We start from the raw sequence: 15,867 nt of genomic DNA, 5'->3' as shown, positions 1-15,867 counted from the left end.
TCTACCATTATGTGAAATTATTGCCAAAGGAGAAGTTAAATACCAGATACAGAGTGAATGCCTTTCCCCCTGGGGCACATTAACCAATTTGCAGGTTAAGTATCCCTAAGTCGAGCCCTGTGGCTACACACACAACATTGCCTAGTGCTTGAACCACTCCCAGCCTCAGGCTGAGTGCGGGGAGAGGGGAGCCCAGCTCTGCACAGCCCAGCCCCAGGCACCCAGGAGGCAGTCATCAAGCCAGTGTTGTTCTGTCCCAGGTGGTCACCAACTAAGGCCACTGAAATTGTGATTTGGGTATTGGGGGAGGCCTCTTTCCATGTTTTCCTCTTTCACTGAAGCATGCAGTTCCTCTGACTGTGACCAACTAAGGAACACTTAGTTTAAACACATTATCTTAATTAAGTGGTAAGAGCCAAATACAACTGCAATTTGTTCTATTATGATAGTAGTAAACTATAATTTAAAAATTAGGGAAAAAAGAGAAAGTACTCAGGTGCCCCAGTTTGTGACCTCAGTGGACAGTTATGAGCTGAGTTCCAGGAAAACACAGAGAAACTCGCCCTGAAGGTAAGTGGGAAAGACTTCCCAAAAATGGTGACATTCAAGCTAAATTCAGAAGGATAAATACTGAGGGTGTTTGTATTAAAACCAGGGCTGGACAGCAGTAAAAAGCGTAAAAACAAATTTTATTTAGGATCTATTACAATAAGGGGAAAGGAACTCCAGAACAGAGCTCAATTTCAAATACAAGAACAAGGGGATTTATGGTCAAGGAGCAGGTTGAGGGGAGGCATTGGGGGTGGTCAGTGATGGACAGTTACTAAGAGGAAATATCAGGGGTTGGGGTGAATTCTTGCTAAACTGACCTAACAGGATTCTAGCTGAAGGCAGGCCGGAGCAATCTGCTGCCACCTGGGAGATGGGGGGGGGGGGGGGATATTTGATCAGGTATGGAAGGCGATCAAATATCAAGGGTGGTGGATTCTTTCTGACTGATTTAGCATGAATCTTGCTAAATTTGGGATCTTGAGAGCAAGGCCGAGGATGAAGAAGCACCTATCTAGAGTTTGGTCAAGGAAAGTCTCTATTTGTCATGTGGCATGGAAGCGGGTGTGTGGGTGTGTGGGGGGTATGTGTGTCTGTACACATACTGTGTGGCTCATGGGGCATATTAATAAGGTAGAGGTTGCATATGCAAGGGCATGGAACTGTGGAACATGTTGTGACCTTTTGGGAGAATTTTGAGAAGTTTAGAAGGATATGTTTGAGAGGACTGGGATGAGAGAACTGAAGACACTGTGCTTGGTTAAGACATCTAGTCTCTGTCTCAGGAGTGCTGAGCAACATGTGGAGACACTCCAGAGGAGTGTGTTTTAATGTGGTTTAAATTTGTAGACTCATCCCTCTGGCCCCAGTGTGGAGTATAGATTGGTGGGGTGTTAGAAAGACCAGTTGTAAGGCTCTTACAGGGTCCAAAGAGAAAATAATGAAATTGAGTAATGTAGGGGAGGACACCCTTCAGAAAGATGCCTCATAAACAAACATAACTTATTTCATGACTGAGTAAGTAGGGCCATAGAGGGGTACAGGTAATGCCAAGAGGGAAGACACTCAGGTGATGTCCAGGTTCAAAGCAATGGTGGGGCCATTTAACAAAAAGAGAAAATAAAAACAGGAAAAGAAAAATGGTTTAAAGGGAAGATAATGCATTCATCTTTGAATAACATAGTGAGTTCACTTGGGTGGCAATCCTGCAGGCAGCTGGAACAGTGGGCCTGAACTTCAGTAGAAACCATGGCTGGAGATGCACTTACTTGGAAGTGCCCATCTCTGAGTAGGTGAGATCTTCCAAAAACAAGAGCATGAAGGGAGGGGAGATAAGGCCCAGGGAAGCATCCACAGGTGGCACCAGTATCTGCAAACAAGACTGAGAAGAGATGGTCTGAGAGGAAGCCAAGAGAGGAAGGAACTCTGGAAGCTGCCCCTCCTGGGTGACCTGTAGTGAATTCAACTAGGGTACCTGATCCATACAGATGTTATGATAGATTTCAGTACAGTTGGCTCTTGCAGTTCTGACTTCACACTTGTCCCTCTTTCTTTTAGGTGGTTTTGCCACCTCACCTAGAGAAGATCCGAGACAGACTGGCTGAAAATATCCACGAGCTTTGGGGGATGAACAAAATAGAGCTTGGCTGGACTTTTGGCAAGGTACGGGTCCCAGTGGCCAGCCACAGTGCAGGGTGGGGTTGCTTTGTTACCACGGGAGGGGTCCTTCAAAGACTTGAATGAGGAAGGGAACCTCATGAGCCACAATTCACTCTTTAATTACCACCTGTCTAGCTTCTGCTGTGTCCAGCACAGGCTTGTTCAGTCATTTGTTTAGTGTGGTCAGGAGTTTGAGGAGACCAGCTCTGCCTAAAAGAATGAGGAACCTACTTCCCTTTTCACTCCAAAATGCTGCTTTCTTTTATTGAGGGAACATCGAATGTGGTCGATCCTCAATGCCCCTTAGAGAGCCCTCTCATCTCCCTTTCCTTCGGAAAAGCTGTCCTTTCTGCATGGGTGGTAAAAAGAGGCTGGTTCATTGTCTTGAATCAGAATTTGTTTAATATGGTTTTCAGATGTATCACTAAGATTAATGGACACTCAGAGGAGGTTAAGGAATCTCTTTTACTAGAAAACGTTTTTCAAAGAAGCTGCAAATTAACTTTGTTCTGTGATTTGTATAAGGTCGTGTTTGAAGGCAGAAGGCTAGGTGAGTTCTGAATCTTCCTCAGACTGCATAGTCCAGCTTAGTAACTGATAGGGTTCCTGCACTCGAGCATGTCTATATTGCTATAGCTACCATGAAATATGCTCCTTAAATCTGACCACCTCTGTGCTGTATGTACGATCTTGTAATATCACAAACCTCTCCTTTAGACAGCTAAGCACAATTGTAACTTTACCTTTATTTCTATGATCATTTTATTATTGTTTCCTGCCCCATTCGACTGTATCGGCTTCATAGGCTAGGGACTACCCCAGCTCACTGTTGAACTCCGAATGACTAGCTCGGTGCCCCCGCAGAGTAGACACTCAGCCAATATTTGTTGAATGAATGAATGAGTTAATGTCTGTCCAGTACAGTAGCCATGAGCCATATGTGGCTACTGAGCACTTGAAATGTGACTAGTCTGAATGGAGATATGCAGTAACTCTAAAATATACACCAGACTTTGCAGACGTACTAGAAAAATGAAATATCTAATTATTTCTTACATTAATTACTTATTAAAATGATGATATGTTGGAAACATAGGGTTAAATAAAATACATCATTCAAATTCATTTTACTTGGTTTTTTTTTTTGCTTTTCTAATACAACTACTAGAAAATGTAGAGTTACAAGTGTGGTGCACATTTATGGCTGACTTTATGTTGCTCCTGGACAGTCCTGCTCCTGATTCTGTAGTCCCATGTGTCCTGAAGAATGCCACCATTCAGGAGCATTGTGGTTCCATGAATTTGGCCAGGCAGGAGCATGGCTACCATGTATAAAATTGCTTCTCTGGAAAAGTATGTTCTGAATGCAGACACCTGACTAGAAACAAGTCCACAGAGCTAAAGCCACTGGCAGTTTGGGGATTGGTGTATCATCTACTAGAGAGAGGATCATCTATTTGTCTATCAGCAAACAGCTGTCTTTGTCTTCCCGGATATAGACAGCCTGGGCCATGTTTTACAGGGTGTCCTTTTCTGTTTTCCAAGGCAGCGCCAGCTGTCAGACTTAAATTATATTCTTTGTGTTGCCACCTAGATACGGGATGACAATAAAAGACAACACCCCTGCCTGGTAGAGTTTTCAAAGCTGCCCGAAACCGAGAAGAATTATAACCTACAAATGTCAACTGAAACCTTAAAGTGAGTGTTTAATTGAATTGAATTTGGACTAAACAGTGAGTGGATGATTTAATGCTTTATAACTAGACTTCAAAGATATGTCTCTTGCCTGGAAAACAATGCATTCTGATAAGTTAGAGGGTGATTATTCATGCCACAAAAGGACTTAGCATAGTGAATAACACCTCCACCATTGTTACTTAGCATATATATATATATATATATTTTTAGAGGCCATTTGCTATTTGTCAGAGGGAGAATGTAGGCAGGAAAAAAAGAAGAGCAACAGACACAAAGGAACAACTGTGTCTTGCAGTTCGTGTTATATCAAGAAAAAAGATAAGGTATTTCTAAAAACCAATGCGAAAACATGATTTATTTCACTAAAATTCAATTTAAAAACAAATTTTAGTTTCTCTGTGATCCCACCCATAATTAAAAGCCTGGTCCAGACTTTAAATTTTTTAGCCCAAGTTGGTATCCCCCATCTTGAGTTTCTTCTGTAATTGTTACCTGTTCTCCAGGTATTGTATTTCTGCCTACAGTTGTCAGAGGAGAACACTTTAACCCTGTGGTTTGGTTGGTGTACTCATGCTCAGCCAAGGTGCCTTGTCTCAGGCTCATATATTCAATGCCTTCAATCACCCTGATGCTTCCTGAGGGTGAGGCTCTGGGACCTCCCAGAGTCTCGCATACTCGAGGCACTGTACAGGGCACACACAAAGAATACTCACTGACTTGTCACTCACTGAGTATTTAAGGTCCTCTCTGCTCCCTGGAATCAGAGAAGCAGTGTTCAATCCTAATGCAAATATGTACTCAAAAATGCCTCAAAGTGGGGCTATGAACCAACATTTTATATTCTTATGCTTGCTATCATCTAAATCTGGACTTGGCAAAGTATGGCCCATAGGCCAGTCTGATCAGCCACCTCTTTTTATAAATAAAATTTTATTGTAACAAAGCCAACTGATTTGCATATTGTTTGTGACTGCCTCCACTCTTTACAATGACAGAGTTGAGTACTTGTAACTGACATATGATCCACAAAGCCTAAACATTTTTTATCTGTCCCCTTACGGGAAAACTTTGATAACTCCCTGATCCAAACAAATGATCATTGTCTGATTTTATCAGCTCAGATATGTAGGGTTCTTGCTGTCCTTCATCTAGCAGTTGACCCTAGTCTTTCCCCTCTGATACGCTGCAGAACGCTCCTAGCCTTGGGGTGCCACATTGTTCATGTGAATCCAGCGGCTGAAGAGGACCTCAAGAAGGTCAAACTTTCCAAAAAGTAGGTGATTTTTTTTAACTGTCCAAGTCGTAATGCTTTAGTCTGAATTTTTTAACTTGGGGATGGGAGGCCCATGCATGAAGGCAGATGACAGTGACAGCAGCACCAGGCTCCTCCAGTCACTAAGGCTGCAGTGAAACTCCCAGACAGAAGTCTGCCGAAGTACAAGTGCTTCCAGCCTTTCCCTCTTTTTTCTCCTTCTGCCCGGATCTATACTACTATTGTTAGCTTTGAGCCAAGCGATGCAGCACACTGTGCTACCTTTGGTCTATAAAATCAGCGGTTGGCACAGGAGGATTCACTCCTCTGGCATTGAGCCAGCCTTATAAATCCTTTGTGGAAATGAGCATCTCTGCCAAGATCTAATTTGGGCCCCTAAATCTGCACGTGTGCTACTCTTCCTCTCACCCGCACGTTCAGGGCCGCATGCGCCCACACATTCAGAAATGCACTCACTGGAGCATCCCCTGGCTCTTGTCTGCTTCCCTCACGTGCCAGATCAGATGTTCCCACAGTCACACAGGTGTCATAATTAGTTATGAGCCATGGCAGTGCCAGCATGAATCAAATGCTTCTCTTCCCTTTGCTCCCTGTTAGACTCCCAAGCTCCACTCTCAGAGGCTGAAAGCAGCACATCTGAGAGGCAGCTGCTGGAGTGGCGGCCTGCTGGCCAGGGCTGCTGGGGTCAGTGCTCAGCAGTCAATGTGTGTTGACTCTGCCCAAGACCAGGTGTCCTGAGGTAGACAAGGGGCAGTATGTTATGCCTGCAATAGACCCTGCATCTTCCACTGCTCAGAGGTTCCTAAGTAGTGTGAGCCTTTGCCTACAAGTCATCATATTTAGGTTCTGGCCTTGGTCTGCACTTTAAGGGCTCTGAAGCCATGGGCGCCCCTGGACTCACATCCCCACATGGCCATGATCAGCTGCTCTTCTGAGAGCCACTCCACAGGGTGCTCTTGTCCTCTCCATTCAGACATGCATCTACCCAGACTCGTACTGAGCTTTTTCCCATCTTCATGTTATCTTCAAGTTAAAGACATCTGAGGCTGTGACTCCTGGACTAGACACCTAAGCACTAAGGTCACTTTAAGCTCACAAATTCTCTAGTGCCAATTTTTTAATTCCCCAAGTAAAGGTTTAACTATCGAAGATGGAGCAATCATGCTCTGCTCATTTATAAGAACCATGTGGCTCAAGGTCCTGTCCTTGCTAGTATGGTTAGACCCTTTTGTGTTTTAAAGTAGGATGCAGCAGCTTCTGGTAAGGTGACAGCCCACTAAATATGCCTATCATTTGTAAGGCACTTAAGTTTTCTTAGAAATAAGGATGGATTTGTACTACTCACCCACTTTCTCTGACAGTTTCCTTGAAATTGGTGACACACATTGGCAGAAAGGTTGGCAAATGAGGGGTTTCATCTTTGACATGAAATAGAACCAAGCTCTCCATTCTGCTACACGGTAGAGCCTGTGGCTGCAGCCTTATTTTCATAGTTTTTTCACCATGTGCTCTTGATCTAAAATCTGGAATGGGGGAGTTGTACAGATCTGTTCAAAATACTTGTTTTTCCATTTACTTGTAGCTACATGATGTCCAATGGCTATAAGCCAGCCCCTTTGGATTTGTCTGATGTGAAGCTATTACCTCCTCAGGAAATTTTAGTGGATAAGCTTGCAGAAAATGCACATAATGTCTGGGCAAAAGACAGAATAAAACAAGGATGGACCTATGGCATTCAACAGGTGAGAAGTGCTGGGTCAGCCCCACTCAACAGATGGCAAGTGCTGGGTCAAGCCCACTGGAAAAGTTAGGAGATGTGACCATCCATCAACATGCCAGTTTCTTTGGCGGGTGTTAGACTGGAAGATGGGGTTGCCCTTGCACTCTGTCCCTCCTGCCTCTACTCATTCATTATTTATAGCATCTCTGGACTGGACAGTATTCCCACTGGTCATGTCAACATTAACTCCAGGCACCATTTCAATTTTGTAGAAATGGGTAGGCTTACTTTTCCTTTGTTCCTCTGGCTCACTTGTGATCGTGTTGCCTTGTGCATGTGCCCACTAGCTGCACCTGCTCTCATTCCCTCCTCGTCTGGCTGCATGTCTTATGCAGAGTTGAGCTTTCATGCCATTCTCTAAGGCCAGGGTAAGGCTCTCACAAATCAACATCACAGGTCAGCAGTATTTCTGGAATGGTCTCAGGTATCCACCACTGAGAATGCAAAGGAGGGGCACTAGCCCAGGAGAGGGACAAACCAGCCTCCCAAGAAGCCTATGCCCCTTTATTTCACTCAGTTCATCAGGCCAGGATTCCTTGGCAGCCAAGATTCTTAGCTTAAGCAGGAGTCAGCCTAAGAGCCAGGGCACAGCAAGGAATTGGGAAGAGTATAGAGCCAGAGTTCAGCCCCAAACCATCTAGCACACCTCTCTTCTTCATTCACCTCAGTAAATACCAGGGTTAATGTCAGGGAAGTTCAGGCATAGCTCTGTGCACACATTTTCATTCATATCTGAGTCTCTGAACCTATATATGTGTAGAAGCCAAGAAGACCACAACTAAGGAAACCATGGGAGGGAGAGGAGTGGGGGTTCAAACAGCATGTCGAGCATGTTTATTCATAATGACTTATCACTGCTGTTATCATTGCCCTCCCAGTTCTCCCTAAGGAACTGAAGACTCTTAATACAAATGTGTGTCTACTGCGGTAAAATGGACCACTATGGTTCTGCCACCTTTTCTGATGTTCTTCTATGCGTATAGATGTTTCTCTGTGAAGAGGCTGTAGGGAGGAGGTTCTAATAGTTGAAATCCTGGCATGATAATTCCACAAGGGGTGGTTACATAAATCCCCATCTGCCTTGCCTTGAGAATGGAGGTTTCTAATCATTTCATGGCACTCCATTTTATTCATAGCCTGGCACTATTAAAATGTGTTTCTCTCATGCCAGCTTTGAACATTAGTAAAAGCTTTGTATTTATATTCGTCTAATCCTGAAGAGAACTAAGATGTGCATCGCTAAATATCACGGCACTGGGGGAGGAGCTAATAGACTAATGTAAGGAAACCAGTGGGACAAGGCATTTGTAAAGACAAAATGTATGTACTCCAAACCTCTATTCTCTGGCTGTGTGTAGGATGTGAAGAACAAGAGAAATCCCCGTCTGGTGCCATATGCATTACTGGATGAGCGTACCAAGAAGTCAAACAGGGACAGCCTTCGTGAAGCTGTTCGGACGTTTATTGGTTATGGCTATAACATCGAGCCGTCCGACCAAGAACTAGGTAAAGAGTGGAGATTGCTCATTCTGGCCCTGTAGTTTACTAAACCTGTCCTCTTCTGGGGAAAGGCTAACTTGCTAACTTTGAGTAGGTCTAGCTTGTTCTAAACTAAATGGTGTATTTTAAGAAGCAGGGGATGAGTGGGGAGAACCCTGTTCGATAACAAAACATTGTCCCATTGACTGATGTGTCTATGATGAGCATGTCTGTGACCCCATCCCACAGGAAATACATTATCCTCCAGGGTAACTGGGCTTTTCAGGTTATTTGGTCACAAAACCTTTATTTCTTTTATTTTCCTAACACGTGAATATCAGCTTACTTTTGGACCAGGTAATCTCATCCCTAAATGAAACTCTAACACTGAATAAATCAACAGCTTTAATTTATGACCATGTTAGTGTCATGCCATACACCAGGATGTGCCATGCCACTGGGGCAGTAATATAAGTAGTTAAGGGGATAGATTCTAGGTAAGACAGACCTGGGTTCAGATCCTTGCTCTCCTGCATTTATTGGCTCTGTGACCTGGAACAAGCAATTCATTAACTTCTCTGAGCCTCCATTCTTCCTCTGTAAAATGCCTTCATAGGATGGCTGCTAGGAAAAACTGAGATATAGTTTCTAAAGGATCTACTATAAAGTAACTGCTCAATGAATGGTAGCTTCTATTGTTATTATGATATGATGCAAGTGATGAATACGTTATGAACAGAATATTATGTTAGAAAGTGGGATATCTATCATCAGTCTTTGTTGTTTTCAAATTCTTTTAGGGAATGCTACCCAATTAATAAAGTTCTGCATTCTCTCCTTCCCTCTGTACCCTCAACTCCCTTTTCTTCTCACGATAGCTGACCCAGCTGTGGAGAAAGTCAGCATAGACAAGATCCGATTTTTCCGGGTAGAGCGGTCTTATGCAGTGAGATCTGGAAAGTGGTATTTTGAGTTCGAGGTGGTGACTGGAGGAGACATGCGTGTTGGCTGGGCCAGGCCAGGCTGTCGGCCTGATGTTGAGCTGGGCGCCGATGACCAAGCCTTTGTGTTTGAAGGCAGCAAGGTGAGTCTGGACAGTGTCCACGCATCCTCAGTCCACCTTCTGCAAACATTTCTCCAGAAGTTGGAACTAGTGAATATTTGGGTCTCTGGCTTCAAAATCAGTGGCCACCACCACTAGCAATTTAAACCATTGAATGATTTATTGCCTAGTGATTATCACTTTGCTCTTTGTTCTTTGCTCTGGTGAAGGGGAGGACCGTATACCCAAGTCCCTTCTGTAATCACCTGCATATCTGCCCTTGTCCCTGAGCTCATTGTCTCTACTCCAGAGGAGGTTCACAGAAGACTGTGTGGCTGGTATCTAGGAAAGTCTTACCACTTTGTCATAGGGAGGGTCCCACTAATTGTCATAGCTGCCGAGGTATTGGGAGACTTGACCCACCTTTTCTGATGAGCTTTACGTACCTCATTTTCATTCATCTGTAAGATGGATCACCCCTTCTTGTGACTTGTCCTTGGTAGAGAAGTGAGTATCTTATAGAAACCAGGTACTACTGCCAGTTAGGAGAAATTGCTCCTTTGGCCATTTCTCTAGTTGCCTGGGGGCTGCTTCTAGGACCTCATATCTCTAAACTCTGGGATCTTATTTCCTAGGGCCAGCGCTGGCATCAAGGGAGTGGGTATTTTGGACGTACCTGGCAACCAGGAGATGTGGTTGGATGTATGATTAACCTGGATGATGCTTCGATGATCTTCACACTAAATGGGGAGCTGCTGATCACCAACAAAGGCTCAGAACTTGCCTTCGCAGATTATGAGATTGAGAATGGTAAATCCACCACCTTTCCCTTCATTCCAACTCCAAGAGGAGTTGGGAAATTGTAGGAAAATCCAGGGAGAGCTCAGTGGGCTTGTCTACCTCTTTGTTTAAGTATACTGTCCTTTAGATATTTGAACACCTGGTGGTAAAAACTCCAGTGGTAAAAGCTCTTATATAATTATTATTGAAATCAAGATAAATAATAGGGATAGTGGATATGTACAGCATAAGTTATAAGTTCTGAATTTCAGATAGATTGATGAAGATGCTCCCCTCCAAGTCTCTGGTCTGCATCTTGGCAGTTCAAATCTCCCCAAGTTTCCTGGTATTACAAAGGAAATGCTAATCATATCTGGATGGATGTCCCTGGCAGAACAGAAAAGTCAATGAATTAAAGAATTATCTTTTTATTCTGATTTAAATTGTCAGTCTACTTGCGTGTGTAATTGAACTTGCTGCTTTGATGAAAACCATTGAAACACAAAAGTTCAACTTAGCTCTTCCCTTGAATGAAATACAATTTATTTTGCAATTCAACCACTGTGAAACCGAAGCACAATGGTATTTATTAATGGCCATGGATAGACCGCAATCAGGGCAGCGCTTTAGAAACACAAAGGAGCAATTGGCACTTCTTAGTTCCTGTCTGCAGAACTACATTGTGTACAAACATTATTGGCATATAGGAGAAGGAGCACTGGACTGAGAATTAGCTGCCTCGCTCCTGACAAGCTCTGTGGCTCCCAGAGAGTCTTGGCTTGCCTTCTGTGGGCTTCACTTTCTTCATCTACAATAGACCAGAGAATAAGAGGGTAGACTACAAAGTTCCAACCCCCTTGTCAGATATAAAATTCTATGGTAATGGCTACTATGTGCTGTGCACACAGCACTGGTTGGAGCTTTGCCACCCTGCTGCTTCATTACAGACTTACAGACGAGGAGGAGGCAGAGGGGTTGAGGAGGAAAGAGGCTGCTCCAGTGGGGAGACCTGGGCTCTCCTGCCTCTGCCCAGCCCCCGCCTATGACCTCTTGGATCCACTTGATTCAATACCTTCGTGTCTCATCCCCGCCCCCGTAAAATGATTATTGCTCCTTGCTAGCTCTAAATCCCTGGGACTTCACAAAAAAGAAACAGTCCCCACTGAGAAAGCTAAAAAAGATAAAACTGCCTAGGCAAGAGCAGCAGAAATATGTGAAACTGTATGTATAGTAATATAAATATTTCTTACTTACAGACTATCTTTAGCTTTATAAGTCACTTTCATACTTTTTGCACATACCTATTACCTGTGCCACTCCTGTCCAACTGTTCCATAGAAGAGCTTTAAAGATTTTTCTGAGAGCCACCTATTTGGGCAGATAGAAAGATTGCAAGTCAAGGTATTTTCCTAGAAAGACAGGATGGCTAAAGCAAAATGGAGTCCTATTTTAATGCCTTCTGAGAGGTTTAAAAGTAGAGTTCTAAAGAAAGAATCCTATTTTTGGAGACAGGTGGGGAAGACATTGCCATCAGAAAGAAAGGCTAGTGCGCTGGGCCAGAGACAAAAAAGGGGAAATTGTAGGTGGACATGAGGGCAGTGCAGACGGACCTCTCCTGGCACTGCTCTTAGGAAACAGATGTTTACCCAGCACCCTCCACAGGCAGCGCTCTCTTCCTCAGGCCATGAAGAAAATGGAACACTAAAAGATTCAGGCTCATCCCCAAGGAAGGGAGCACCCGGGTTAGAAGGGGTCCACACTTCTTCCTGGCTCTCCTGTGTGTTAACTGGGTGGGGAGGGGTACCTATCTGTGAGGCTTGGACTCAACATGAGGAAGAAATAAGAATCTTGTCTATGGTGCAGAGTTAGGAGAACTTTGTAAAGTCCAAAGCCTTGCTGCTCAAAGTGTGGTTTACTTATGAGAAATGCAGACTCTCAGGCCCCACCAGACCTACTGAATCAGAAACTGAATTCAGACAAGAGACTCTGGTTTGTATGCATTTTAAAGGATGAGACGCTGTGCTCTGCAATACACAGACCTGCAAGTGGTACCTGTATTAGAGAGTTCACTTTCTTGCTGTAAAAATAAATAAGATGAGCTCTTCCGGGGATGGTGTCCATAGGCACTCACAGTGGTCCAGCATCTGACATTCCATCCATTGGAGACTGTCCTGCCCCTAACTAAACTAGGCTGTCCCGATCCCCTGGTAATAGAATTGTTTACCTTCATACCAAGAAGGCTGGGAAAACACCAAACCCTGCACATGGCATGTGCCGGCTGACTTCTCAGAGTTCATGCCGTGAGACCTAAAGTCTAATGAGGCGGTCTAAAAGGAAAAACCGTGTCAGCAGGATCTGTGGTGAAGCCATGCATGCTGAATGTGTCCATGACGGGACCCAGTATACTCACCGTATCGAGGAGCAGAAAATCACTGTGAAGTGTTGAGGGCACAAGCCCAGAGTCAGAAATATAATTTTTTTAAAAAATGAAGCTTTTTTAAGTAATAAAAACAAAACAGATAAATAAGATTAAAATATGAAAAAAAAATAATAATGTAAAGCCATTGGTTAGAAAAGGCAAGTGACTAATACAGAATGAAAATTCTGTAAGGTCGGGATTGGCACTGAATGTTAAATAAGGAGCGTGAGATGACCCCCTCTCAGGGGATTGGCACCCCCCTCAGGAGATACAGCTAGGGGATTGCTGGGGAATCGGGGAACTGCAGGAAAGGGCCAGACAGGTTGGAAGATTTGTGTGTGGAATTTATGGAAGATGAAGCTGAAAAAATAAGACAAGGTACAGATTACAGCCTCAGATACCAAGACTCAGTCTTTTCATTGAAGATACTTTCATTGTCTAATCTGAGCCAAGCATGAGTGAACTCCCTTCTCTAAGGCATGGAGAGCTGTTGTAGGGTTTGAGTGGAGGAATACTACAAAATAGAGGGATATTTTAGAATAACTCTGCTTTTAGAGATCATCTGTTAATACAGAAAGAAATACCTCATAGACATTTTTGTGTAGAGGTGTGATTTGACCTTCAGAATAATAAAGTCTAATACGAGGAAGCTGTTTTATAATAGAATTGTACTGTCTTATGTTAACACATTAAACTGTAGTATCATATCGCACTTTAATAACACAGAGACAAGGTAATTGGAAGGCTTTCTGTCTGTGACGCCTCAGAAAGAGTAATTAAAAAAGAGTCTTTGTGCCATTCTTTGATAACAATGGCTCAGAGGCCTGGAATAACCATGTAGCATCTCTCTGTTTGCTGTATAAAGTGGAAAGAGGCAGCAGTTCTTGCTTTGAGCTGTTAGGAGAAGCATCTGTTGAAAACAAAACATTCCATGCATTGTCGCCCCCATAAAGCAAAATCCCCTATGCGTTTGTGTTCCGGTTTCCAGCCCCCAGCTTTGATTCAGGCCCATTATCCCAGTGTGTGTTGTGCTGTGGGAAGTTGTTAGTCCTTTGAGAGAAGGAATGGGAGCAGACATTAAAATTGACGGCTCTTTTTTCCTCTGGGTTATTTATAAATTGTTCTCTCCATCCTCTTCTGCATCGTAGATTATATGCATTTACCTGCCTCATTCAAATTGTTCTAATCATTGTTCCTGACCCTGATCCTTGGCCTGGACCATTAAAGCTCTTAATGTTGTCACCTATAGTCTGAAAGCTCAGAAGCTTCCATGGTGAAACCTTTGCAATTAGTCTTCTCTTTTATTCCATTTAAAGGGATGGAAGATAAAATCCTGAACATCTTGCCAGACCTCAGAGTTGATGTCTGGAAGAGGTGTGAGTGCCAGTCTCCTGTTCCACCTCTGTGCCAGGCGCTCCCCTGGGGGACATCCTACTCCTACTACAGCTCTGATGTCTGCAGGGGCAGCTCCTCGGCTGTTCCCGCCATTAGCCTGTTGGAGTTGAACAGCTCCCCCAGTTCTGACAGTAGCACCTCCATAGGCAGCAGATGAAACTTAACTTGCAGCAGTGTCGCTGCCATCTGCACACAAACACATTGATACCAAAGCTTGCCCCGTCAGTCTTTCTGCTAATGGGTGGTATACTTCAAAATGTAGCTGTGGCAGGGGAAGCATGCCTTTTGTTCCCCGTGTTTTCTGCAAGGCTTGTGACAAACTCAGCACTGTCCCTGAACCCCGTCTTCTTGAGGCTTAGCGGGAAATGAAAATTACAGGGTAAAACACACGCTGTGGGATTAAGACGCACAGAAACGCCCCAGGAATGGTCTGGGCAATCATCTACCCACTTCTCTCCAAGATGTGTTTTTCCATTGCTGGTGGTGATTTGCTCTCTTGTCTGTCTTCAGTTTGATGGATTAAAAATGGATCCATGGTTTGGATTTTCCAGAGAACTGGTTTCTTTCCAAGCTCCTGAATTATAAAAAGATGACCTCCTTGCCATTCCCCTTCCTAATCACAAAATCAGTGTGAAGCCCTGTGATAGAACGTATATCAGAACCTGGGTCTGCAGGATTTAAGTGCATGTGTTGTTGTTCCCTTCCTGGAGCAAGAAACCCCATGCATATCTTGGTTCAAGGTAATGCCGTATGCACATTTCCCTCTCGAACCTCTTCAAAGAGGAAGCGGGTGTTTCTGTCCCCCGTTAGTTTCCCGTCTTCTTCCTTCTCTAGTCTAACTTGTAGCTGTGGGTTAATTGGGTTGTGTGCAAAGTGCCTATGAGAGTCAGAGCTCGTAGAAGTGCCATGAGGCCTCACCAAATGGGACTTTTTTATGCAGATCAACTCCAGGGAGCCATGTGGCCAGTTGTGACAGGCAGCCCTTTTCCTGTAAGTGACCTGGAGTCTTCAGTCCTAGGTCTTATGGTCATGGAACTCAGGCTGCTGAGCTAGAGGCAGACTGGTCCACAACTGCATGACACTTCAGAAAATCACTAGGAAAGTGAAGGAAGAGTTAGGTGCAAATCAAGTCATTGAGCGTAAGAATTCGAAAGCAGTCACCCACGTCTCACCCCCATTGCTTGCTCTGGACTGCCTCCCAGGCTGCCCCGCTCACGTGCTGGCTCTGCTGCTTCCTGGGTGACAGACCTTGAGCCAGTCATTCCAGCTGCTAAGTCTCACTTGCCTCATCTTTAAAGTGGAAATAATAATGAGCTAAATCTATAGAGCCCTAAGCCCAGTGCTTAGAAAGTATTTGATAAATATTAGCTATTGGGCTTTATCGTCATTATTCCCCCTTATCTATCATGCAGAGTTATAAAGTTACATGAAGTGTTAGTGCCTTAAGTGAAGAAATTTTAGATATACAGAAATAATTAGCCAGAGACTGTCCACAACGTGTAGAGAGCTGATCGAATGTATCCAGTTATCAAATATCCTGCCCCAGGAGAAAGTGCTGGTGCTTTCTAAGGACTTACCTTTGTTCTTGGTACTTTTCAGGTTTTCTCTCTTCTGACTTAAGGTTTGGATTTAGTTTCTTTGCTGCTTTACAGAGCTGTCTCAGCTGTGCCCACGTAGCCCCCAGAAGGTCCCCACTCTCTTTCCTTCCCATGGCGTTCACCTTCATGGCTTCATTGCCTCACCTGTTCTCATGCAACGTTGCACTCTACCCTGTGAAGAGGGCTTCTGCCCTG

The 15,867-nt window shown here is 44.1% G+C and overlaps 1 protein-coding gene across 1 annotated transcript in view; it reads left to right on the top strand.

Moving 5' to 3' along the window:
* RYR3 (ryanodine receptor 3) overlaps nt 1-15,867 on the top strand; it is a 504,534-nt gene that overhangs the window by 305,505 nt on the left and 183,162 nt on the right. Inside the window, exons 22-28 of the mRNA XM_045822230.1 lie at nt 2,107-2,211; nt 3,803-3,906; nt 5,096-5,179; nt 6,762-6,921; nt 8,318-8,465; nt 9,326-9,522; nt 10,116-10,290. Coding sequence (XP_045678186.1) covers nt 2,107-2,211; nt 3,803-3,906; nt 5,096-5,179; nt 6,762-6,921; nt 8,318-8,465; nt 9,326-9,522; nt 10,116-10,290 — 973 coding nt within the window. The remainder of the gene's footprint in view (nt 1-2,106; nt 2,212-3,802; nt 3,907-5,095; nt 5,180-6,761; nt 6,922-8,317; nt 8,466-9,325; nt 9,523-10,115; nt 10,291-15,867) is intronic.

The sequence above is a fragment of the Phyllostomus hastatus genome, unplaced genomic scaffold, assembly GCF_019186645.2.
Source record: "Phyllostomus hastatus isolate PE091 unplaced genomic scaffold, TTU_PhHast_1.1 phas_scaffold_501, whole genome shotgun sequence".
Taxonomy (NCBI): Eukaryota; Metazoa; Chordata; class Mammalia; order Chiroptera; family Phyllostomidae; genus Phyllostomus; species Phyllostomus hastatus.
The sequence above is the reverse complement of the archived record's forward strand: the minus strand, read 5'-3'. Positions and strand labels throughout refer to the sequence as shown.